The sequence below is a fragment of the Heptranchias perlo genome, chromosome 33 (assembly GCF_035084215.1).
Source record: "Heptranchias perlo isolate sHepPer1 chromosome 33, sHepPer1.hap1, whole genome shotgun sequence".
In the NCBI taxonomy this organism is placed as follows: domain Eukaryota; kingdom Metazoa; phylum Chordata; class Chondrichthyes; order Hexanchiformes; family Hexanchidae; genus Heptranchias; species Heptranchias perlo.
The window spans coordinates 348,399-374,995 of NC_090357.1; the positions used below are offsets into that span (position 1 = coordinate 348,399).

Below are 26,597 nucleotides of genomic sequence, written 5' to 3' on the forward strand. Positions count from 1 at the left end.
CACCACCCTTTGAGTGAAAAAATTGCCCCTCTGGACCCTTTTGTATCTCTCCCCTCTCACCTTAAATCTATGCCCCCTCGTTATAGACTCCCCTACCTTTGGGAAAAGATTTTGACTATCTACCTTATCTATGCTCCTCATTATTTTATAGACTTCTATAAGATCACCCCTAAACCTCCTACTCTCCAGGGAAAAAAGTCTCAGTCTATCCAACCTCTCCCTATAAGTCAAACCATCAAGTCCCAGTAGCATCCTAGTAAATCTTTTCTGCACTCTTTCTAGTTTAATAATATCCTTTCTATAATAGGGTGACCAGAACTGTCCACAGTATTCCAAGTGTGGCCTTACTAATGTCTTGTACAACTTCAACAAGACGTCCCAATTCCTGTATTCAATGTTCTGACCAATGAAACCAAGCATGCTGAATGCCTTCTTCACCACCCTATCCACCTGTGACTCCACTTTCAAGGAGCTATGAACCTGTACTCCTAGATCTCTTTGTTCTATAACTCTCCCCAACGCCCTACCATTAACGGAGTAGGTCCTGGCCCGATTCGATCTACCAAAATGCATCACCTCACATTTATCTAAATTAAACTCCATCTGCCATTCATCGGCCCACTGGCCCAATTTATCAAGATCCCGTTGCAATCCTAGATAACCTTCTTCACTGTCCACAATGCCACCAATCTTGGTGTCATCTGCAAACTTACTAACCATGCCTCCTAAATTCTCATCCAAATCATTAATATAAATAACAAATAACAGCGGACCCAGCACCGATCCCTGAGGCACACCGCTGGACACAGGCATCCAGTTTGAAAAACAACCCTCCACAACCACCCTCTGTCTTCTGTCGTCAATCCAATTTTGTATCCAATTGGCTACCTCACCTTGGATCCCGTGAGATTTAACCTTATGTAACAACCTACCATGTGGTACCTTGTCAAATGCTTTGCTGAAGTCCATGTAGACCACGTCTACTGCACAGCCCTCATCTATCTTCTTGGTTACCCCTTCAAAAAACTCAATCAAATTCGTGAGACATGATTTTCCTCTCACAAAACCATGCTGACTGTTCCTAATCAGTCCCTGCCTCTCCAAATGCCTGTAGATCCTGTCCCTCAGAATACCCTCTAACAACTTACCCACTACAGATGTCAGGCTCACTGGTCTGTAGTTCCCAGGCTTTTCCCTGCCTCCCTTCTTAAACAAAGGCACAACATTTGCTACCCTCCAATCTTCAGGCACCTCACCTGTAGCTGTCGATGATTCAAATATCTCTGCTAGGGGACCCGCAATTTCCTCCCTAACCTCCCATAACGTCCTGGGATACATTTCATCAGGTCCCGGAGATTTATCTACCTTGATGCGCATTAAGACTTCCAGCACCTCCCTCTCTGTAATATGTACACTCCTCAAGACATCACTATTTATTTCCCCAAGTTCCCTAACATCCATGCCTTTGTCAACCGTAAATACCGATGTGAAATATTCATTTAGGATCTCACCCATCTCTTGTGGTTCCGCACATAGATGACCTTGTTGATCCTTAAGAGGCCCTACTCTCTCCCAAGTTACTCTTTTGCCCTTTACGTATTTGTAGAAGCTCTTTGGATTCTCCTTTGCCTTATCTGCCAAAGCAATCTCATGTCCCCTTTTTGCCCTCCTAATTTCTCTCTTAACTCTACTCTGGCAATCTTTATACTCTGCAAGGGATCCACTTGATCCCAGCTGTCTATGCATGTCATATGCCTCCTTCTTCTTTTTGACTAGGGCCTCAATCTCCCGAGTCATCCAAGGTTCCCTACTTCTACCAGCCTTGCCCTTCACTTTATAAGGAATGTGCTTACCCTGAACCCTGGTTAACAGACTTTTGAAAGCCTCCCACTTACCAGACGTCCCTTTGCCTGCCAACAGACTCTCCCAATCAACTTCTGAAAATTCCTGTCTAATACCATCAAAATTGGCCTTTCCCCAATTTAGAATGTTGTTGTTATAAATCGAGTTGTTAGTTATTGTCTGAAGGGTATATATTTAATGAATACTCTATCCTATCTGCCAGGTGAATAACAATGGCGTGATATCCTTCAATGTACAAGTCAGCCAGTTCACCCCGGAGGCTTTCCCTCTCTCCGACGGTCGCTCGTTCATTGCTCCATTCTGGGCTGATGTTCATAATGGAATCAAAGGGAACGTGTATTACAGAGAGAGCACTGACCCTGGCATCCTGCAAAAAGCCACCAAAGACATCAGGAAGAACTTCAAGGACCAGACTTCCTTCTCAGCCACCTGGGTGTTCATCGCCACCTGGTACAAAGTCACCTTCTACGGAGGCGGTTCAACCACCCCGGTAATCGGAGCCCGCGATGCTGTGGAGGGGCTCACACTTGTTTCCGCACAGGGGGTAACCCTTTGGGCGGAGAGGCTGTGTTTCGATCGTTGGCGGGGTGTGTGCCCCTGTTATATGGGACGGTGTCCATCCAATGCCTAATGTCATTACATCGTACGCAGGTTAAAGTGATCTTTCTGACCAAACTACCGTACAAACAGCAAGTCTCCTTCCTGCTCCCGGGGGGGGGGGGGGGAGATGGGGGAGGGGCGGGGGGGTGCGGGGGTGGAGATGGGGGGAGGGGTCCCCTTTCGAGACTCCTTGTTGACGAACCCTCATTTTATATTCCATGTGGTAAATGGCGTTGAAACACATCTGGGCAGTAATAAGGCGTCTTGCAAATCTGACAGGTTTAATCGGTAAATGATGTTCGCTTGTGGGTTAAAACATCCGTCTAGCCAATTATTGGGAGGGATAATCTATGTAAACATTAGTAACGCTGTAAATTCCTAACGAGTTCTTTGATCTATTCCCCTGTGGTTAGAATCAGCCTTTTGCTTAGACTGGGTGTGTGACCGTGATACTTGTCTCTAACCCCTGTGGTTTGTGGTCGATAGATGAACACCTTTCAGTGTGTGCTGATCACGGATGAAAGAAGCTCCTTTGCCATGTTTAACTACGTTGATATTTACTGGACAACAGGGACTGCGAGTGGAGGAGACCCACTGACCGGAGTTGGAGGCTCCGCGGCGCAGGTCAGATTTCCCCAACTTTGACCAACACTAAAATAGTTTGTAAAGTGAGTGAAATAACTTGGCGGGATCGGATAGCGAGAAAGTGGATCGAAGGTTTCTATCGGGTCTAATTAAAGCTGAAATCCACACAAGTGTTATGGGGAAGACTTGTTCTATATTCTGATTTACCGGAAGGGTTTTGCTGAAACTCTTATCTCACTGGACTAAAACTAAACAAAATCAGGTTAGCAAAGTTTGTGATCTGTGGAGATATTTAATCAATGATAATCTCCTCTGTTTAGAATCAAATTCAAGATAATAGAAAACTAGCTCGGGCGTGTCTCTGATACGCTTGGACTGTTCTTCTATCTGAATCCCTTGATTAAATGACTCGTTGCTCGTGTCTGCGGGATATTAACGATTCTTGTCTCCCCTCCGGTAATGTTCAGGCAGGTTTCAATGGTGGGGATACCAGTCACTTTTTCAGCCTGCCCACTTCCCGAACCTCTGAGATGATGAACATCGAACAGACCAGTAATGTGAACTTCCCGGGGCGCTGGATTTTTAAAATAGACGCAGATACGATTGACCCTTCAAATGGTTGCAGCCGGAACGGTAAGTACCGAGATTGCTAACACGGTGCCAATGGAAGCCGCACATCGCCACCGAGTGAATCGCCGCGGGTCAGTTGATCAGAAGCCTGTACCGATTATACCGATGAGCGCGGAGCCTTCGGTTACTCTTCCAGCTTTTGCAAAATTAACTCATTAACAAAAATTCTCTGGGGATGGTGTTTAAGCATAACTCTTGAGTTTTATATAAAAAAAATCTCAGATCTACTTTCTACAAATAAAGAATGTTCGGGTTTGTGGAGCCGCCGATTCGCTGCAATTGTTTGCGGCGGGAGGAAGGGGCTTCAGGGAGCTGGGTCGGTGGGTGTGGGACTCACCGTCAGTCAGGCACCGTTCAAATCTCATTCATAATCTTTGAGGTCACGTGGCCAGTGACACGCTAGGCTCTGGGATTGATTGGACCAGGTGAGGTTACCACGCATTCACTTTCCAAATGTTTGTGCTGAATTCTGTACCGAGAGCGACCTTTCCCCAGCGACCCTCCTCCAGGTTTATGAATAGGTTCCATAATTTTGCAATGCTGTTCTGGGAGACTTTTTTTTCAAAAAATATACTTTATTCATAAAATTTGCAACAATACATACAATATAGTCGTCATATCACATTTCAAACGTACACAATACAGATTATACAATTTGCAGGTTACATAAAGTACAGTTCAAATATGATTCCAACAATACAGATACACATCGTACATAATTACAGTTCATGACACTCTAGGGTGCCTCATTGCATTACAATCAATACAGTTTATTCATTACAGATTCATTACATTTCATCACATAAATTTGTATTTTACATTCTGCCCAAGGGGATTTTTCGATGATTATAGCAGCTCAGTATACAATGGACTGAGGGCTCTAAACAGTAGCCTTTCCCCCCAGAGCCTTTGCTTCAGTTCATCCCTGAGCACATAGTCCTGGACCTTGGGATGTGCCAGTCTGCAACACTCGGTCGAGGACAGCTCGTTGCACTGGAAGACCAGCAAGCTTCAGGCAGACCAAAGGGCGTCTTTCACCGAGTTGATGGTCTTCCAGCAGCAGTTGATGTCTGTCTCGGTGTGCATCCCTGGGAACAGCCGTAGAGCACAGAATCCTGTGTTATGGAGCTGCTCAGAATGAACCTCGACAGATACCACTACATCTCTCTCCAGACTTTCTTTGCAAAGGCACATTCCAGAAGGAGATGGGTGACATTCGATGGACGATCATACCCACCTCAGTAACTGCGCCCAGCTCTGTAACGGTTGCTGTTATTGAAAGAAATTTTTTTTGCAGGACTATGGGGATAGGGCGGGGGAGTGGGACTGGCTGGATTGCTCTTGCATAGAGCTGGCACGGACTCGATCGGCCGAATGGCCTCCTTCCTTGCTGTAACCTTTCTATGATTCGCAACATTACCACCTCCTTTAGTTGTGATTGGCTGTTTTCTGTTCCAGGGCAGTTTTTCCGTCGCGGAGATGTTTTTTGGATTGACGACAGATGTGAAAGGAAATGCCGGTGTCTGGATTTAGGGAACAGAATCCACTGTCAGAACATGTCGTGCGGCCAGTTTGAGCAGTGTCACTCTGTCGATGGGGTTTACCGCTGTGTTCCCACTCAGACCGCTTCGTGTGTTGTGTTTGGGGACCCGCATTACCACACCTTCGACGGGTTCCTGTACCATTTCCAGGGAACTTGTTCCTACGTCCTTTCAAAACCGTGCTGGGAGCTGGAGAATCTGCCCAACTTCAGCATCGAGTCCAAGAACGAGAACCGGCTGGGAACCACGGTGTCTTGGCTGAGAAATATCAAACTGACCGTTTACTCCCACAGCATCGTCATTCCCAGAGGCAACTCGAGCCAGGTCATGGTGAGTTCACAAATTTCAAAATCAAATCTTTGCAAAACTTGTCATTAGAAAGATGATTTTCCACCATTTTGCAATTGAAAATGATCAGTAATTAAACACTGCGGCCAGGCTGGTGCTGACCTTTCACCTCGAGAGTCTGAGGTCAAATGAAGGCCACATTGAGCAGCTGAACTTCTCGATGTTCTGCCCACGACAAGGAGCCAAAGTGAAATATATTTTCAGCCCATTTCCTAATAACGACGAGGCACCACCACAAACTATCCGGAATTCTGCTCTGGTTTGGCGTCACTCAGTTGGTTGCTGCAGGAGAGCTTCCTCCGCCCGAGTTTTGGGTTAAGGCACAAACTTTGTAGCTCAAACCGTGCTGGACCTGATCTGCAAATACTGTTGGACTATAACCTGGTGTTGCTTGATGGTGCCGCGTAGAGGGAGCTTTGCATCTAACCCACAACTGTTTGGAGATAGATGCCATTAATTTTATCAGGGATTCTCCTGATCGTTTGCCCTAATTTGGGCGGAAGATCCACGGAACCCCTGATTTCTCCGGGGTTACCATAAATTATCCTCTGAAGTTCTGGCTATTAATCGGGAGAATCCTCACTGAAATTCAACCCCTCAAGAAGCAGGAAATAATAAAGGAGGAATTTGCTGAAATGAGGTCCTGTGTATTCAGCTGATGTGATCGCACGGGTATCATAGAAAGTTCCGGCACAGAAGGTGGCCATTCGGCCCATCATACTGTCTCTGAAATCATTGTGACCTTCTGCCTAAAGATTGGGTCCAGAGTATGTTTTTATGTAATTACCGTTAACTCCACTTCAAAAGACACTTGTGGTGGTTTGCCAACCGAATCTTATTATTTCAAACTCTTCAAGTTACGTTGCCGTTGAAAGGCAGAATTAGCATTTTTAATCTCCCCAGTTGGTGTAAGTGGGTGGCGCAGAGCGGGGAGTATGTGGCGGAGCGTCAAACCTGATTCCACAGGAATGAGGAATGCACAGCCCGGCAAAACAATCAGGACTGAAATGGAGTTAAATCCCTCAGAAATAAATCACATTATTATGGCATGAAATTGTTGATGAGATTGTAACTTGGCTGTTTGTAGTTTCCCCTAACAATTGCAGGCAGCTCAGATTCAGGGGCAATTAAGACCAGTGTTTTTTTTTGTATATCGCAAGATCACTAGTAAATAGCGATTAGGAAGACCCTTCGGCTCATTAAACACACTTGGAAAAACCTAAGGTCCTTCTTATAGAATCTTACAGCGCAGGAGAAGGCCGTTTCTCCCATCACGCCTGTGTCAGCTCTCTGAAAGACCTATCCAATTGGTCCCGCTCTCCTGCTTTTTCCCGATGTGGAGATGCCGGTGATGGACTGGGGTTGACAATTGTAAACAATTTTACAACACCAAGTTATAGTCCAGCAATTTTATTTTAAATTCACAAGCTTTCGGAGGCTTCCTCCTTCCTCAGGTGAACGATGTGGAACTGCTTTTTCCCCATAGCCCTGCAAATTTTTCCTTTTCAACTATTCATCCAATTCCCTTTTGAAAGTTACTATTGGGGGTGGGTGGGAAGGGGGAGCAGGGAGGAGGAGGAGGGAGGGGAGGCTAGGAGGAGGAGGAGGAGGGAGGGGAGGCTAGGAGGAGGAGGAGGAGGGAGGGGAGGCTAGGAGGAGGAGGAGGGAGGGGAGGCTAGGCGAGGGAGGGGGTGGAATCCAGGTGATGCCGAGTAGCAACTGACGGGGATTTGTTGCATCCGGTCCACATGAGATGAGCTGCTGTGCTTTTTGCTTCTCAGGTAGACGGCTTGGCCGCTACGTTGCCGGTGCAGCTGGAGATGGGAGCGATTAAAGTTTATCGTAGCGGAGTCGCGACAGCGGTGGAGACAGATTTTGGTTTGTTGTTAACTTTTGATGGTGAACATTACGCCTCGATCTCGTTGCCCAGCTCCTATCTCAATAACACCTGTGGACTGTGCGGCAACTTCAATAACAACCCAGCGGACGATAACCTGCTCCCAGAAGGTACCCCCTCGGATTCGCTGGCGGAGTTGGGGAGCAGCTGGCAGACTGATGACTCAGACTGGTTCTGTAAACATGGCTGTGCAGAAAACTGCAGCGTGTGCGACCCGCAGACTGAGTCCTTCTATTACAGAACCGACTACTGCGGCATCATGAACAAGACGGACGGACCGTTCCGGGACTGTCGCACGGTTGTGGACCCCATTAGCTTCGTGATCAGCTGTGTGTATGACATGTGCGCAAATCGAGACAACATCACCACTCTCTGCCAGGCCATTCAGGCCTATGCTCTGAGCTGCCAGGCTGTGGGAATCACCATCGGACCCTGGAGATCACGCACCTTCTGCGGTAGGAATACTTGAACCGGGGCACTGTGAAACATCTGGCTCTTTATTTGTGGCTTTGTCCTTGTTTTAATTTTTTATCCTGTTTGAAAATTGTTTCAATTCCTGTTTGCCCTTGAATGTGATAGATGCTATGCACAGTCATGTACAATGAATGAGGGCTGAGAAAGACTTTGCTTAGAACAGGATGAGCAATCTACAAAAGGAATGGTTTTTGGTACAGAAAAGCAAACTGCAGAATGACATTGTGACTGAAATAAAATGAGGGATAAATTTACCAGAGAAATGACATTAAAATATTCTAACAATGGGCATCAGTCAAAGGACTTTCCAGTTTTATTTCATCTTTCTTAGAATGAGCCCATTGTCCATGTAAACGTTCATTGACTAATTTCCAGCCTGACACATTTATCTTTGACTCATTTTTCTTTACCTATTTTCCGGGTGTCCTCTAATCTTCGGATTGCTTCATTACTCACACCAGATCCAGTACTTCATCCTTCCCTATTGGTAAGGCAACATCCTGATTAAGGAAACAATCCTGGTGGTATCCTAGAAAGCCCTCTCCACAATCTTTCGTCTTATTCTAGACTTCCCTCGGATAGTTAAAGCCCTCCATACATTACAACTCTGTCATCACTGCAAATCTCATCCTCATTGATATAAATGGATGGAAGTCCTAGATGAGTTAAAAGGGCCGAGTACAAACAAATCCCATGGGGCAGATGGTATTTATCCCAAAGTGCAAAGAGAAACTAGGGAGAAGATTTCAGGGCTGGATCAATGTCTTGGATACAGGCTAATGTAATGCACATTTCAAAAAGAGTGACAGAACAGACACAGGCAATGACCCATTAGTCATCCATTCAGTTTAAAATAATGGAATTGATTATCCAGAGTGAACTCAGGAGATTATATTACAAAAGGAAATCTGGAAAATTACTTTCTAATTACAACTAAATTGCAAGATTAAGTCCATGGACCCAGGTTCAGACTCATAAAGGATCATTTTAAGACTGATATCAGAAAGTTCTTCTTTGCACAAAGATTGATTAATGCATGGAATGGACTCCCAGGAGAGGGGTGGAATCAAAAACTGTGAGATCATTTAAGAAACAATTAGGAACATAGGAACAGGAGTAGGCCATTCAGCCCCTCGTGCCTGCTCCGCCATTTGATAAGATCATGGCTGATCTGTGATCTAACTCCATATACCAGCCTTTGGCCCATATCCCTTAATACCTTTGGTTGCCAAAAAGCCATCTATCTCAGATTTAAATTTAGCAATTGAGCTAGTATCAATTGCCATTAAATTGGATTCTACAATGTAGGATTTTAAGATCTTTCTGAATGGCTGAAATAAGATATACGAAATGGCCTTCCTCACCTGGAATCATTTTTCGTGTGACCTTGATATTTTTCCCAATACTCCATCATATTTAATGTACCCCCAGTACAGTAACAGAGACCTTATTATTTCTTAACACTACCCAGGCGGACTCATCTGAGCTCCATCATCAATAAAAACTTTCCTCTCTATGGCTGTTATCCTGATCTTAATTAAGTTTGCTATGTCCCCAGATTTTTGCCAAGTGTCCCCAGGGTTTGCTATGAATCAGCAACAACAACTTGCATTTATATAGTGGCTTTTAATCATAGAATCATAGAATGGTTACAGCACAGAAGGAGGCCATTTGGCCCATCGAGCCCAGGCCGGCGCTATGCAAGAGCAATCCAGTTAGTCCCACTCCCCCGCCCTTTCCCCGTAGCCCTGCAGATTTTTTCCCTTCAAGTATTTATCCACTTCCCTTTTGAAAGCCACGATTGAATCTGCCTCCACCACCCCCTCAGGCAGTGCATTCCAGATCCTAACCACTCACTGCATAAAAAAAATTTTCCTCTGGTTCTTTTGCCAATCACTTAATGTAAGAAAATGTCCCATTTCACTTCATAGGAGCATATTCAGAAAAAAATTGACACCAAGCCAAAGAAGGAGATATTAGGAAGGGTAACTAAAAGCTTGGGCAGAAAGGTAGTTTTAAAGGAGGAGAAAGAGGTAGAGAGGCGGAGAGGTTTACGAGGGAATTCCAGAGCTTAAGGCCTAGATGGCTGAAGGCACGGCCGCCAATGGCAGGACAAAAGGAGTGGGGGATGCACAAGAGGCCAGAATTGGATGAATGCAGAGATCTGAGGGTTGTAGGGCTGGAGGAGGTTAGAGATAAGGAGCGGTGAGGTTATGGAGAGATTTGAACATGAACAAGGAGAGTCCGAGAGCGAGAGGAGAGTCCGAGAGCGAGAGGAGAGTCCGAGAGCGAGAGGAGAGTCCGAGAGCGAGAGGAGAGTCCGAGAGCGAGAGGAGAGTCCGAGAGCGAGAGGAGAGTCCGAGAGGTGAGCACGGTGTAAGAGGAGAGTCCGAGACGTGAGCGCAGTGTAAAAGGAGAGTCCGAGAGGTGAGCGCAGTGTAAAAGGAGAGTCCGAGAGGTGAGCACAGTGTAAAAGGAGAGTCCGAGAGCGGGAGGAGAGTCTGAGAGGTGAGCACGGTGTAAGAGGAGAGACCGAGACATGAATGCAGTGTAAAAGAAGAGTCAGAGAGTGAGAGGAGAGTCCGAGAGGTGAGTGCAGTGTAAAAGGAGAGTCCGAGAGTGAGAGGAGGGTCCGAGAGGTGAGTGCAGTGTAAAAGGAGAGTCCGAGAGGTGAGCGCAGTGTAAAAGGAGAGTCAGAGAGGTGAGCGCAGTGTAAAAGGAGAGTCAGAGAGGTGAGCGCAGTGTAAAAGGAGAGTCAGAGAGGTGAGCGCAGTGTAAAAGGAGAGTCAGAGAGTGGGAGGAGAGTCCGAGAGGTGAGTGCAGTGTAAAAGGAGAGTCAGAGAGGTGAGCGCAGTGTAAAAGGAGAGTCAGAGAGGTGAGCGCAGTGTAAAAGGAGAGTCAGAGAGTGGGAGGAGAGTCCGAGAGGTGAGTGCAGTGTAAAAGGAGAGTCAGAGAGGTGAGCGCAGTGTAAAAGGAGAGTCAGAGAGGTGAGCGCAGTGTAAAAGGAGAGTCAGAGAGGTGAGCGCAGTGCAAAAGGAGAGTCCAAGAGTGAGAGGAGAGTCCGAGAGCGGGAAGAGAGTCTGAGAGGTGAACGCAGTGTAAATCTAAGGCAAGTCATGGCAGCAGAGCTCGCACCCGTGATATGCTCCTCCTGCACTATGTGGGAAGTCATGGACATTATAGGTGTCTCTGGCGACCATGTGTGCAGGAAGTGTGTCCAGCTGCAGCTACTGGCTAACTGCATTTCGGAGCTGGAGCTGCGGGTGGACTCACTGTGGAGCATCCGCAATGCTGAGATTATCGTGGATAGCACGTTCAGTGAGGTGGTCACACCGCAGGTAAAGATTACACAGGCAGAAAGGAAATGGGTGACCGTCAGGTAGAGTAAAAGGACTAGGCAGGTAGAGCAGGAGTCCCCTGGGGCCATCTCCCTCTCAAACAGATATACCGCTGTTGGGGGAGATGGCTTATCAGGGGAAAGCAGCAAGAGCCAAGTTCGTGGCACCACGGGTGGCTCTGCTGCACAGGAGGGGGCGAATAAGAGTGGCAGGGCTATAGCGATAGGGGATTCAATTGTAAGGGGAACAGATGGGCGTTTCTGCGGCCACAAACGTAACTCCAGGATGGTATGTTGCCTCCCTGGTGCTCGGGTCAAGAATGTCACGGAGCGGCTGCAAGGCATTCTGGAGGGGGAGGGTGAACAGCCAGTAGTCGTGGTCCATATCGGTACCAACGACATAGGTAAAAAAAGGGATGAGGTCCTGCAAGGTGAATTTAAGGAGTTAGGAGATAAATTAAAAAGCAGGACCTCAAAGGTAGTGATCTCAGGATTACTACCAGTGCCACATGCTAGTGAGTATAGGAACAGGAGAATAGACCAGATGAACACGTGGCTGCAGGGATGGTGTAGGAGGGAGGGATTTAGATTCCTGGGACATTGGGACCGGTTCTGGGGAAGGTGGGACCTGTACAAGCGGGACGGGTTACATCCGAGCAGGACCGGGACTGATGTCCTTGCGGGGGTGTTTACTAGTGCTGTTGGGGAAGGTTTAAACTAGAATGGCAGGGGGATGGGAACCTGAGGAGACAGAAAGGGAAGAAGCAATAGTGGAAGGCAGAGAAAACAAGGGTGAAAAACAAATAGGGCCATAGTGCAAAATAAAACTAAGATGACTAGCAATCTTAAAAAAACAAGTCTAAAGGCATTGTGTCTTAATGTGCGGAGCATTCGCAATAAGGTACATGAACTAACAACGCAGATAGATATTAACGGTTATGATATAGTTGCGATTACGGAGACATGGCTGCAGGGTGACCAAGGATGGGAACTGAACATCCAGGGGTATTCAATATTTCGGAAGGACAGGCAAAAAGGGAAAGGAGGTGGGGCCGCGTTGTTAGTAAAGGAGGAAATCAATGCAATAGGAGGAAGGATATTGGCTCGGAAAATCACGATGTGGAATCTGTATGGGTGGAGCCAAGAAACACCAAGGGGCAGAAAACGTTGGTGGGGGTTGTCTATAGGCCCCCCAAACAGTAGTGGAGATGTAGGGGAGGGCATTAAACAGGAAATTAGAGACGCATGCAAGAAGGGTACAACTATAATCATGGGTGACTTTAATCTACATATAGATTGGTCAAACCAAATTACCAATAATATTGTGGGGGAGGAATTCCTGGAGTGTGTGTACGTGATGGTTTTCTAGACCAATATGTTGAGGAACCAACTAGAGAATAGGCGATCCTAGACTGGGTATTGTGCAATGAGAAAGGATTAATTAACAATCTTGTTGTGCGGGGTCCCTTAGGGAAGAGCGACCATAACATGATAGAATTCCTCATTAAGATGGAGAGTGAAGTAGTTGAATCCGAAACTAGGGTCCTGAATCTAAATAAAGGAAATTACGAAAGTATGAGGTGTGAGTTGGCTATGATAGATTGGGGACCTTTACTAAAAGGGATGATGGTGGATAGGCAATGGCTAATATTTAAAGAACATGTGCAGGAATTACAACAATTATTCATTCCTGTCTGGCTCAAAAATAAAACAGGAAAGGTGGTGTGGCTTACAAAAGAAATTAGGGATAGTATTAGATCCAAAGAGGAAACATATAAAATTGCCAGAAAAAGCGGAAAGCCTGAGGATTGGGAGCAGTTCAGAATTCAGCAAAGGAAGCAAAGAGATTGATTAAGAGGAGAAAAATAGAGTATGTGAGTAAACTAGCAGGGAACATAAAAACTGACTGTAAAAGCTTCTATAAATATGTCAAGAGAAAAAGATTAGTGAAGACAAATGTAGGTCCCTTACAGTCAGAAATGGGGGAAATTAAAATGGGGAACAAAGAAATGGCAGAACAATTAAACACATACTTTGGTTCTGTCTTCACAAAGGAGGACACAAATAACCTGGTGTTAATGGAGCAGAAAGGCTACTGACCCCATCTTGAGCCCGTTACCCCCGCTCCCCCTCCCCCCCCCCCCCCCCCCCCCAGTTAATGTCAGGTGAGGGCACTCAAAATCAACTCCAGTGAGTGGTACTGTCACATAATGTTAGGTCATACCTATTGTTCTTAATGTAGTACATAAAGTGACCCTTAGCGCCATCTACCATTGCAAGCATTCACTGAGGAATAAGTTGGGGAAGAGGGAATAGAGGGTGCAGGAAAAGGGGAGGAGAGAAAGGGGAGCAGTGAGGGAAAGGAGCGAGGCATGGAAGGGAAGGAGAGGGTGGAATGATAAGGGGGTGAGGAGGAGTGAGCAGGTAGGGGAGCGAGAAGTGGGAGATGGGGAGGAGGAAAGAAGAGGGAGAGGGAAAAAAAAGAGGGGATGAGGAGAGGGTAGGGAGAATAGGGGGAATGGAGGAGGGAGGGGAAGATGATGAGGAAAGGGAGAAAGAGGAGGGACAGATGCAAAGAAGTGGGGGGGAGGAAGAGGGGACAGGAGCAGAAGAGGAGAGGAAGAGGGGAGGGGAAGACGAAATGGGAGGGAGGGAGGGAGGGATGGGGAAATGGGAGAGAGGGGGCAGAGAGGGTAATGTTCAATGTAATCCCTCTGCCTGGAAAATCTCAGTGCAAGGAGTGAAGGGACAGGGGGTTTACCAATAATAGTGCAACAACAAATAAGGTCAAAGCAGGAAAAGATGGTAAAAAAGTCAAATTAAAGGCTCTTTATCTGAATGCACGGAGCATTCGTAACAAGATAGATGGATGAATTAATTGCACAAATAGAGATAAATGGGTTCGACCTAATAGCCATTACAGAGACATGGTTGCAAAATGACTAAGGTTGGGAACTAAATATACATGACATTTAGAAAAGACAGGCAGAATGGAAAAAGAGGAGGCGTAGCCCTAATAATAAAGGATGACATAAGGACAGTGGTGAGCCAATTACAGAGGTATGAGGGGCGCGTTGTCAAAGGTAGATTGGGAAATTAAATTAAAGGGTTTGACAGTTGAAAAGCAATGGCAAATATTTAAAGAAATATTTCAATATTCTCAACAAATATACATTCCATTGAGAAATAAAAACTCCACAGGAAAAGTGATCTACCCGTGGCTAACTAAAGAAGTTAAGGATAGTATTAGGTTGAAAGAAAAGGCCTATAATGTTGCCAAGAAGAGTAATAAGCCTGGGGGATTGGGAGAGTTTTAGAAACCAACAAAGGACGACCAAAAAATTGATAAAAAGTGAGAAAATAGAATATGAAAGTAAACTAGCAAGAAATATAAAAACAGATTATAAGAGCTTCTACAAGCGTGTAAAAAGGAAGAGAGTAGCAAAAGTAAATGTTGGTCCCTTAGAGGCTGAGACAAGAGAAATTATAATGGGGAATCAGGAAATGGCAGATGTGTTAAACAAATATTTTGTATCTGTCTTCACAGTAGACACAAAAAGCTTATCAGAAATAGTGGGAAACCAAGGGGTAAATCAGAGTGAGGAACTTAAAACAATTAATATTACTAGAGAAAAAGTACTGGACAAACTAATTGGACTAAAAGCTGACAAATCCCCTGGACCTGATGGCCTACATCCTAGGGTTCTAAAAGAGGTGACTGCAGAGATAGTGGATACATTGGTTGTGATCTTCCAAAGTTCGCTAGATTCTGGAACGGTCCCAGTGGACTGAAAAGTAGAAAATGTGACCCCGCTATTCAAGAAGGGAGGGAGAGAGAAAACAGGGAACTACAGGCCAGTTAGCCTGACATCGGTCGTCGGGAAAATGCTGGAATCCATTGTTAAGGAAGTGGTAAAAGGGCACTTAGAAAATCATAATATGATTAGGCAGAGTCAACATGGTTTTATGAAGGGGAAGTACTGTTTGACAAATTTATTAGAGTTTTTTGAGGATGTAACTAGCAGGGTAGATAAATGGGAACCAGTGGATGTAGTATATTTGGATTTTCATAAGGCATTCGATAAGGTGCCACATAAAAGGTTGTTACACAAGATAACGACTCATGGGGTTGGGGGTAATATATTAGCATGGATAGAGGATTGGTTAAAGGATAGAAAACAGAGAATAGGGATAAATGGGTCATTCTCAGGTTGGCAGGCTGTAACTAGTGGGGTGCCGCAAGGATCAGTGCTTGGGCCTCAGCTATTTACAATCTATATTAATGGCTTAGATGAAGGGACCGAGTGTAATGTATCCAATTTTGCTGATAATATAAAGCTAGGTGGGAAAGTAAGCTGTGTGGATGATACAAAGAGTCTGCAAAGGGATATAGACAGATTAAGTGAGTGGGCAAGAAGGTGGCAGATGGAGTATAATGTGGGAAAATGTGAGGTTATTCATTTTGGTAGGAAGAATAGAAAAACAGAATATTTTTTAAATGGTGAAAAACTATTAAATGTTGGTGTTCAGAGAGACTTGTGTGTCCTCGTACAAGAAACACAAAAAGTTAGTATGCAGGTACATCAGACAATTAGGAAAGCAAATAGCATGTTGATCTTTTATTGCAAAGGGATTGGAGTACAAGAGTAGGGAAGTCTTATTACAGTTGTACAGGGCTTTGGTGAGACCTCACCTGGAGTACTGTGTACAGTTTTGGTCTCCTTATCTAAGGAAGGATATACTTGCCTTCGAGGTGGTGCAACAAAGGTTCACTAGATTAATTCCTGGGATGAGAGGGTTATCCTATGAAGAGAGGTTGAGTCGAATGGGCCTATACTCTCTAGAGTTTAGAAGAATGAGAGGTGATCTCATTGAGACATATAAGATTTTGAGGCGGCTTGACAGGGTAGATGCTGAGAGATTGTTTCCCCTGGCTGGAGAGTCTAGAACCAGGGGGCATAGTCGCAGAATAAGGGGTCGGCCATTCAAGACTGAGATGAGGAGCAATTTCTTCACGCAGAGGGTTGTGAATCTTTGGGATCATAGAAAGTTACGGCACAGAGGAAGGCCATTCAGCCCATCGTGTCCGTGCCGGCTAAAAAAGCTATCCAGCTTATTCCCACTTTCCAGCACTTGGTCCATAGCCCTGTAGGTTACGGCACTTCAAGTGCACATCCAAGAACTTTTTAAATGTGTTGAGGGTTTCTGCCTCTCCCACCCTCTCAGGCAGTGAGTTCCAGACCTCCACCACCCTCTGGATGAAAACATTTCTCCTCAGCTCCTGTCTAATTCTTCTACCAATTACTTTAAATCTATGCCCCCCGGTCACTGACCCCTCTGCTAAGGGAAATAGGTCCTCCCTATCCACTCTATCTAGTCCCATCATAATTTTGTGCACCTCAATTAAATCTCCCCTCAGCCTCCTTTGTTCCAAAGAAAACAGCCCCGGCCTATCCAATCTTTCCTCATCGTTAAAATTCTCCAGCCCTGGCAACATCCTCGTAAATCTCCTCTGCACCCTCTCTAGTGCAATCACATCTTTCCTGTAATGTGGTGACCAGAACTGCACGCAGTACTCAAGCTGTGGCCTAACCAATGTTTTATACAGTTCTAGCATAACCTCCCTGCTCTTATATTCTATGCTTCGGCTAATAAAGGAAAGTATCTCGTATGCCTTTTTAACCACCTTATCTACCTGTCCTGCTACCTTCAGGGATCTGTGGACATGCGCTCCAAGGTCCCTCTGTTCCTCTACACCTCTCAATATCCCCCCATTTATTGTGTATTCCTTTGCCTTGTTTGCCCTCCCCAAATGCATTACCTCACACTTCTCTGGATTGAATTCCATTTGTCACTTTTCTGCCCACCTGACCAGTCCATTGATATCTTCCTGCAGTCTACAGCTTTCCTCCTCACTATCAACTACACGGCCAATTTTTGTATCATCTGCAAACTTCTTGATCAAGCCCCCCCACATTCAAGCCCAAATCATTAATATATACCACAAAAAGCAAGGGATCTAGTATTGAGCCTTGCGGGACCCCACTGAAAACAGCCTTCCAGTCGTGGAGACGAAGTCCCGTCTTCGCACTGAGGACACCATCCAATGTGTTGTATGGCACTACCTCCGTGCTAAATGGGATAGATTCAGAACAGATCTAGCAGCTCAAAACTGGGCAACCATGAGGTGCTGTGGGCCATCAGCAGCAGCAGAATTGTATTCCAGCACAATCTGTAACCTCATTGCCCGGCATATTCCTCACTCTACCATTACCAATAAGCCAGGGGAACAACCCTGGTTCAATGAGGAGTGTAGAAGAGCATGCCAGAAGCACCACCAGGTGTACCGAAAAATGAGGTGCCAACCCCTCAAATAATGAAGCAGTCCGAGCCCGCATGCAGTAAGACCTAGACAACATCCAGGCTTGGGCTCATAAGTGGCAAGTAACATTCACGCCAGACAAGTGCCAGGCAATGACCATTTCAAACAAAAGAGAGTCTAACCAGCTCCCCTTGACATTCAACGGCATTACCAGCACCGAATGCCCCACCATCAACATCCTGGGGGTCACCATTGACCAGAAACTTAACTGGACCAGCCATATAAATACTGTGGCTACAAGAGCAGGTCAGAGGCTGGGTATTCTGTGGCGAGTGACTCACCTCCTGATCCCCAAAGCCTTTCCACCATCTACAAGGCATAAGTCAGGAGTGTGATGGAATACTCTCCACTTGCCTGGATGAGTGCAGCTCCAACAACACTCAAGAAGCTTGACACCATCCAGGACAAAGCAGCCCACTTGATTGGCACCCCATCCACCACCCTAAACATTCACTCCCTTCATCACCGGCGCACAGTGGCTGCAGTGTGTACCATCCACAGGATGCATTGCAGCAACTCGCCAAGGATTCTTCGACAGCACCTCCCAAACCCGCGACCTCTACCACCTAGAAGGACAAGAGCAGCAGGTACATGGGAACAACACCACCTGCACATTCCCCTCCAAGTCACACACCATCCCGACTTGGAAATATATCGCCGTTCCTTCATCGTCACTGGGTCAAAATCCTGGAACTCCCTTCCTAACAGCACTGTGGGAGAACCTTCACCACACGGACTGCAGCAGTTCAAGAAGGCAGCTCACCACCACCTTCTCAAGGGCAATTAGGGATGGACAATAAATGCCGGCCTCGCCAGCGACGCCCACATCCCATGAACGAATAAAAAAAAAGGTTACTCTCATCGACCCTCCTTGTTACCTGCTCAAAAAATTCAAACTAGTCAGACATGACCTTCCCTTAACAAATCCATGCTGACTGTCCTTGATTAACCTGTGACTTTCTAAATGACGATTTATGCTGTCCCTCAGAATTGATTCCAATAATTTGCCCATCACCAAGGTTAGACTGACTGGCCTATAATTACTCGGTCTATTGCTTTCTCCCTTTTTAAACAACGGTACAACGTTAGCAGTCCTCCAATCCTCCGGCACCAGGCCTGTAGCCAGGGAGGATTGGCAAATGATGGTCAGAGCCTCCGCTATTTCCTCCCTTGCTTCTCTTAGCAGCCTGAGATACATTTCAGCCTGGCGATTTATCTACTTTCAAAGATGCTAAACCCCTTAATACTTCCTCTCTCACTATGTTTATCCCATCCAATATTTTGCACTCCTCCTCCTAAACTACAATCTCTGTATCATCCCCCTCTTTTGGAATTCTCTACCACAGAGGGCTGTGGATGCTGAGTCTTTGAATATATTCAAGGCTGAGATCAATAGATTTTTGGACTCTAGGGGAATCAAGGGATATGGGGATTGGGCTGGAAAGCAGAGTTGAGGTCGAAGATCAGCCATGATCTGTTTGAATGGCGGAGCAGGTTCGAGGGGCCAAAAAAACCCAGTCCTGCTGCTATTTCTTATGTTCCTATGTTTTTAGTGATGCTTCCTGTGCTCCCGGTATCACTTCTTGGCTTCAGTGATTCTTACACATGGAAAGTAAACATCAACACTGTTTGGCCCCAATGGTCTATTTTGGTGTTTTAACTTACTTTATGCATTTTTGTATGTAAACCTGGGATTGATTCAAGGTACCGTTTGAGCCATCACCTAAAGTTAAGTGGCAGCCCATTGTGTTCAATTGGTCACACAACATTACACTGGCAACATCACTGCTGCAGTGCCTTTGGAATCCTGACACCACTCACCATTTTAAATTTATTATAGATAGTGCAGGTCAGTGGAAGGAAGTACTTAACCTGGATTTTCGAATTCCGATAGGCAGTGATTTATTTTATTAGGAATAATCATCTCCGTGTGTTCCTCCTTTAGCTTTACCCTGTCCAGAATGGAGCCACTATGAAGTGTGTACCAGCAGCTGTCCAGCCACCTGCACTGACCTGATTGCGCCCTTGTACTGTACCAGGCCTTGCACGGAGGGCTGTCAGTGTGATGAGAACTATGTACTCAGTGGTATTAACTGTGTCCTGCTTGAGGATTGCGGCTGTGAGTTCCGTGAGCGCTACTATCCCTTCAAAACAAAGTTCTGGGCAACGGATGACTGCACTGTGCGTTGCCTGTGTGAGGGCCATGCGGAGGTGCTGTGTGTGAATGAGACTTGCTCAGAAGGAGAGATCTGTTTTGTGGAGCATGGAATTCTAGGATGCTATCCGAGGAGAGCAGCAGTGTGCATGGTCTCGCGCAATAATGGGCTGCAAACTTTTGATGGAGCTTCCTTTGATTTCCGGGATGAATATGCATACACATTGCTCAAAATCTGTGGATCGAACACTTACAATCTGTCTCATTTTGAAATCAAACTGGGAAGAAAGAAAATGGTAAATGGCTCTTGGATAAAATCACTGACTATAAAATTCCCTGATCATGAAATAAAGATTGGAGGCGGTGACTACAACATCATCAAGGTAAGAACTGAGATAATATTATCCCACATCCATTATTGTAACATTGTGATATACCCCCTCCTCTTACTCAATACTCTGCTGTATTCCACACCCTCACTGTAACACTCTCTGATATGACCCACACCCCTCACTGTAACACTCTCTGATATGACCCACACCCCTCACTGTAACACTCTCTGAAATGACCCACACCCCTCACTGTAACACTCTCTGATATGACCCACACCCCTCACTGTAACACTCTCTGAAATGACCCACACCCCTCACTGTAACACTCTCTGAAATGACCCACACCCCTCACTGTAACACTCTCTGATATGACCCACACCCCTCACTGTAACACTCTCTGAAATGACCCACACCCCTCACTGTAACACTCTCTGAAATGACCCACACCCCTCACTGTAACACTCTCTGATATGACCCACACCCCTCACTGTAACACTCTCTGATATGACCCACACCCCTCACAGTAACACTCCCTGATATGATCCACACCCCTCACTGTAACACGCTGATCTGCCTAACAACAACAAGAACTTGCATTTATGTAACACCTTTAACATAGTAAAACGGCCCCAAGATGCTTCACAGGCTGGGCTTGATGGCCGGCGCGGACACGATGGGCCGAAGGGCCTCTATCCGTGCTGTATAACTCTGAGTGTTATTGGATAAAATTTGACACCGAGCCATATAAGGAGATATAAGGAGATATTAGGATAGGTGACCAAAAGCTTGGTCAAAGAGGTAGGTTTTAAGGAGCGTCGTAAAGGAGGAGAGAGAGGCGGAGAGGTTCAGGGGGAGAATTCCAGAGCTTAGGGCCCGGGCAGCTGAAAGCACAGCCACCAATGGTGGAATGATTTAAAATCGGATGTGCAAGAGGAAAGAATTGGAGGAGGCAGAGATCTCGGAGGGTTGTAGGGCTGGAGGAGGTTACAGAGATAGGGAGGGGCGAGGCCATGGAGGGATTTGAAAACAAGGATGGGAATTTTAAAATCGAGGTGTTGCAGGACCGGGAGCCAATGTAGGTCAGCGAGCACAGGGGTGAACGGTACTTGGTGCGAGTTAGGATACGAGCAGCAGAGTTTTGGATGAGCTCAAGTTTATGGAGGGTGGAAGATGGCAAGCTGGCCAGGAGAGCATTGGAATAGTCGAGTCTAAAGGTAACAAAGGCATTAATGAGGATTTCAGCAGCAGATGAGCTGAGGCGTGTATCGGAGAGCGTGGCGGCGAGGGGGGTATCAGAGAGCGTGGTGGCGAGGGGTGTATCGGAGAGCGTGGCGGGAGGGGTGTATCGGAGAGCGTGGCGGGGAGGGGTGTATCGGAGAGCGTGGCGGCGAGGGGGGTATCGGAGAGCGTTGCGGGAGGGGTGTATTGGAGAGCGTGGCGGCAAGGGGGGTATCGGAGAGCGTGGCGGGGAGGGGTGTATCGGAGAGCGTTGCGGGAGGGGTGTATCGGAGAGCGTGGCGGCGAGGGGGGTATCGGAGAGCGTTGCGGGAGGGGGGTATCGGAGAGCGTGGCGGCAAGGGGGGTATCGGAGAGCGTGGCGGGGAGGGGTGTATCGGAGAGCGTTGCGGGAGGGGTGTATCGGAGAGCGTGGCGGCGAGGGGGGTATCGGAGAGCGTTGCGGGAGGGGGGTATCGGAGAGCGTGGCGGCGAGGGGTGTATCGGAGAGCGTTGCGGGAGGGGGGTATCGGAGAGCGTGGCGGCGAGGGGTGTATCGGAGAGCGTTGCGGGAGGGGGGTATCGGAGAGCGTTGCGGGAGGGGGGTATCGGAGAGCGTTGCGGGAGGGGGGTATCGGAGAGCATTGCGGGAGGGGGGTATCGGAGAGCGTTGCGGGAGGGGGGTATCGGAGAGCGTTGCGGGAGGGGTGTATCGGAGAGCGTTGCGGGAGGGGTGTATCGGAAAGCGTTGCGGGAGGGGTGTATCGGAGAGCGTTGCGGGAGGGGGGTATCGGAGAGCATGGCGGGAGGGGGGTATCGGAGCTTCAACATGGATTCAAAGTGGGTTTGAGTGCAAGAAACTAGTTTCTGTTTTTGAGGGGAGGACGGGGGGGGGGGGGGGGGGGTCAATCCGTACAGCGAGACTTTCCCCCGAATTTCATTTTACTGGATGAAGCAGTAACTTATTTTGTCCTGTTATAGGTGAATGCTTTTGCAATTTCCTTGCCGTTTATACATTCATCTGGAAAATTGAAGATCTACAGGAATGGCAATGACACCATGGTGGAATTAGACAGCAGCTTCCAAATCCTGTATTCGACTGAGGATCATGTAAATTTAACACTGTCCACTGCTTATTACAACAACACTTGTGGACTATGTGGATACTTTAATGGTAATCCCACCGATGACTTCCGTAAAGCCAATGGGAAGGTGACAGAAAATGCTGCAGAATTTGTGGATAATTGGAAGACATTTGCTGATGATATGACATGTAACGGGCAGTGTGAGGAGCTGTACACTGTGTGTACAAATGAGGATTTAATTCTGTATCAAGGAATCTCTTTATGTGGAATAATCAATGATCCCAATAACAGCTCCTTCCTCAACTGTCAGGAAGTTGTCAATCCATCCCCTTTCTTCAGAAGTTGTCTCTATACCATGTGTATAAATGGTGGGAACATAACTGCTCTTTGCAGCTCCCTGCAGGCTTATGCAGATGCCTGCATTGATGCCGAGGTCACACTGGCTAACTGGAGAAGTAGCACGTTTTGCCGTAAGTTATTCACAAGAAAAGTGCATCCACCGTCTGTAGCATTGTTCCATCCCATATCCAGTGTCTGTAACATTGTAGCATCCCGTACCCCAGTGCCTGTAGCATCCCGTACCCCAGTGCCTGTAGCATCCCGTACCCCAGTGCCTGTAGCATCCCGTACCCCAGTGCCTGTAGCATCCCGTACCCAGTGCCTGTAGCATCCCGTACCCAGTGCCTGTAGCATCCCGTACCCAGTGCCTGTAGCATCCCGTACCCAGTGCCAGGTGGGCAGGTTAAGGATGCACCCGGTTTCATAGTATCAAAGTAGGTACAGCACAGGAGGAGGCCATTCAGCCCATCATGCCTGTGCCGGCTCTTTGAAAGAGCTATCCAATTAGTCCCACTCCCTTGCTCTTTCCCCATAGCCCTGCAATTTTTTTCCCTTCAAGTATTTATCCAATTTCCTTTTGAAAGTTATCACTGAATCTGCTTCCACCGCCCTTTCAGGCCGTGCATTCCAGATCATCACAACTCACTGCGTAAAAAAATGTTTCCTCATGTTGTCTCTGTCTCTTTTGTCAATCACCTTAAATCTGTGTCCTCTGATTACCGACCCTTCTGCCACTGGAAACAGTTTGTGGGCAGGCTGAGGAAGCAGCTGGTTTGTGGGCAGCATTGGCCATGCTGATTGACACTGAAATAGTGTTTGGGCCCTCGGTGCCTCACTTTAATGTACTGGGTCCTATACGGTTTTGGGGAGGCATGACAATGACTGCAATTGAAACCTGCCCGAAAGTCGCAGGGTGAACCGTGGGCAGTAATTAGACAATTTTGTTTTTGTGATTTTTGTCCCGTATCCCTGTTTACACCGAAAAATGGGGTGGTGGGGAATGGGAAGCAGCCCTGTTATCGGAAGAATGGGAGACAGGGATTGGAGTTCAGTGATTGGCAGGAAGCTTCTACAAGTAGGGGAAAAAGGAAGAGAGTTCATGGGTTCCTTAGAGGCTGAGACAGGAGAAATTTACGCCCTGATACAGTGCCGGTATATTTACGCCCTGATACAGTGCCGGTATATTTACGCCCTGATACAGTGCCGGTATATTTACGCCCTGATACAGTGCCGGTATATTTACGCCCTGATACAGTGCAGATTTATATTCACATTGATATAATAACAATATACGTTCTCACATTGGTGTGTTCTCAAAAGAGCATTTACGGGATGGTACACTGATGGTCTAGTTGTGCATATTTGTACAGTAATTCAATACATTTCATGTCTGAGGCAGACATAGTTGGGGGCTGCTCAGCTGGACAAGGAGCACAGGGGTGGGTTTGGTTTGATCACTTTTGTTGTTGAGCTGGGGAGGTGGTGGTTGTGGTGTTTTTGTTGGCAACAACACATCCCTCCCTCTGCTATGGTGAGTTGTGGTGTTTTTAAGGGGACCTATTGCATCAGTTTCCAGGAAGGGGGTCCAGGCAGTTTGATATTTGCTCATAGTCGGGGGGGCTGCATCATTTGCCACTAACAGTGAGAGTTGTTTTAGTGGGTGAACTTCAGGCAGTTGTCATCTCCCCGGGGACAAGCCCAGCAGATGGGGAGTGGATCCGAGTTCATCACACTGCTGTTCACGGCATCTGTGGCAACTCAAAGGTTGGATTTGGGGGCAGGACCAGAAAGTGTGTGTATAAATGTGCCACTCTGGTTACATCCTCTCCAATATTTATCTGTCAGGGAGAGGCACATCTTAAAACATAGAAACAGGAGATGTCCATTCAGCTCCTTGGGCCTGTTCTGCCATTCAATTATATTATGGCTGATCTGTACCTCAACTCCATTTGCTCCATAGCCTTTGATACCCGTACCCAACAAAAATCTATCCATCTCAGTCTTGATAGCTCCATTTCATAAGATCTATGAAGCTTAAGTAGAGGGCATTTTTGAATACAGATCTGTTGATCCTCACCTGGTGGTTGTGAGGGTTTGTTCCCAGATTTCCAAGGGCATTTGCTGTCCTCAGTACCTTGTCCAAGTGTCTATTCTTCATGACTGAGCCAGACAGGCTGATCCACCATTGGGGCATCACCGCCAAGCCAAATCATGAGGTCTACACGTAGAATCAGGGGTCAGCAGGAAATCTGCTTGATTTTCACCTACATCGTCCAGAGTTTCTGGGGTCAACTTCAGGGCTTCAGCTGAGGTCAACTAACTCAGCACAGAATGGAGATTGAATTTGTGGATCGATAGGCACCAGGTAATGTTTCGACCCACCGAGTCATTAGGGAAATCTTAAAAGGGTAAAGAAATCTGAAACTGCAGGCAAATAGGACGAGTTCCACTTTAACTGCCAGTCTCTTTTATTTCTACCAGCTCTGCCGTGCCCCGAGAACAGTCACTTTGCCGAATGCACTTCGGCCTGCCCAATGACCTGCCTGTCCCTGGAGCTGGATCAGGACTGCAACCTGCCCTGTGTGGAGGGTTGTCAGTGTAACCAAGGTTTCGCCCTAAAAGATGGTCATTGCATCCCAAAGAGCCATTGCGGCTGCGTCTACGGAGGGATCGATGTCGGTACGAACGAGACCTTCTGGGCGGACATGGAATGCCAGACTCGCTGCTACTGTAACGGGTCCGATAACGCGGTGTATTGTGAGAGCGGGTCCTGCAGGGTGGATGAGTTCTGCTCGGATGAGACCGACCTGTATTACTGCCTGCCCCGGACCGAGGCGGTCTGCATTGTCTCCGGGTACAGCCACTATTACACGTTTGACACACTTGCCTACGATCTGCACAGCACCTGTTCCCACATCATCAGCACGGTGGCTGCCGACTTCCCACATCTACCCCACTACCTGGTCCGAGCCAAGAACCAAGATCGCAACACGTCGCTGGCCCTCTGGCTTCAGGAGGTGGAAATCAAAGTTCACGGTTACAATATCAGCGCGTCCAAGAGCTACAAGCATACGGTGATGGTGAGTGAGGGAGAGGGGAGCGAGGGGGGTGAGCGGGGGGAGAGGGGGGCGAGGGGAGCGGGGGGGGGGGATTGAGGGGGCATGAGGCTGGAGGGACGAGGGGTGAGTGGGAGCCAATATTTGCAGGGAGCTCACTGCTCTGGTGTTGGATCCTAAATTCTCTAAATTAGGGGATTGAGTACAAAAGTCAGGAGGTGATGCTGAACGATACAAATCACTGACGAGGCTGCAGTTAGACTATTGTGTCGGGCTTCTGGTGTTCGCTCTACCTTAGGAAAGATGCCGCTCTACCGCAGGAAGAATGCCACTCTGAGATTTAGTAAAGATGTTCCAAGAGAGGAGAGGTTTTCATTTTTATAGAAGAATAAATAAACAGGCTCTTTTCAATAAAACACAAGTTTAAGAGGCATTTTAATAGAGATATACAAAATGATGAGGGGTTTCAACAAGATAATGGGGGAAGCTATTTGCAGTGGTTGGTAAGTCAGTAACTATTATTTTGAGAAAAGAAATGTATTATTGTGCAGGGGAATAGGAATGTGGGGAGGTAATATTCAGAGTACACGGAGGCTCCAGTGTAACGCTTTATGATTTGATTCAATGGGTGGTTTAAGATGATCATTTTTTGCCCTTTTTCTAAGACTGGAGTTTTGTATAATCTGGCACCACATTAAAATACTTTTATTGGAATTAAAATGGTTTCAACACCAATAGGGAGGCTGCAAACTGGAGCA

At 46.9% G+C, this 26,597-nt stretch overlaps 1 protein-coding gene across 1 annotated transcript in view; it reads left to right on the forward strand.

Annotated features, from left to right (window-relative positions):
* tecta (tectorin alpha) overlaps positions 1-26,597 on the forward strand; it is a 76,626-nt gene that overhangs the window by 2,660 nt on the left and 47,369 nt on the right. The window contains exons 4-11 of the mRNA XM_067970699.1: positions 2,066-2,353; positions 2,950-3,087; positions 3,516-3,681; positions 5,137-5,549; positions 7,349-7,919; positions 19,603-20,195; positions 22,341-22,914; positions 25,265-25,863. Coding sequence (XP_067826800.1) covers positions 2,066-2,353; positions 2,950-3,087; positions 3,516-3,681; positions 5,137-5,549; positions 7,349-7,919; positions 19,603-20,195; positions 22,341-22,914; positions 25,265-25,863 — 3,342 coding nt within the window. The remainder of the gene's footprint in view (positions 1-2,065; positions 2,354-2,949; positions 3,088-3,515; positions 3,682-5,136; positions 5,550-7,348; positions 7,920-19,602; positions 20,196-22,340; positions 22,915-25,264; positions 25,864-26,597) is intronic.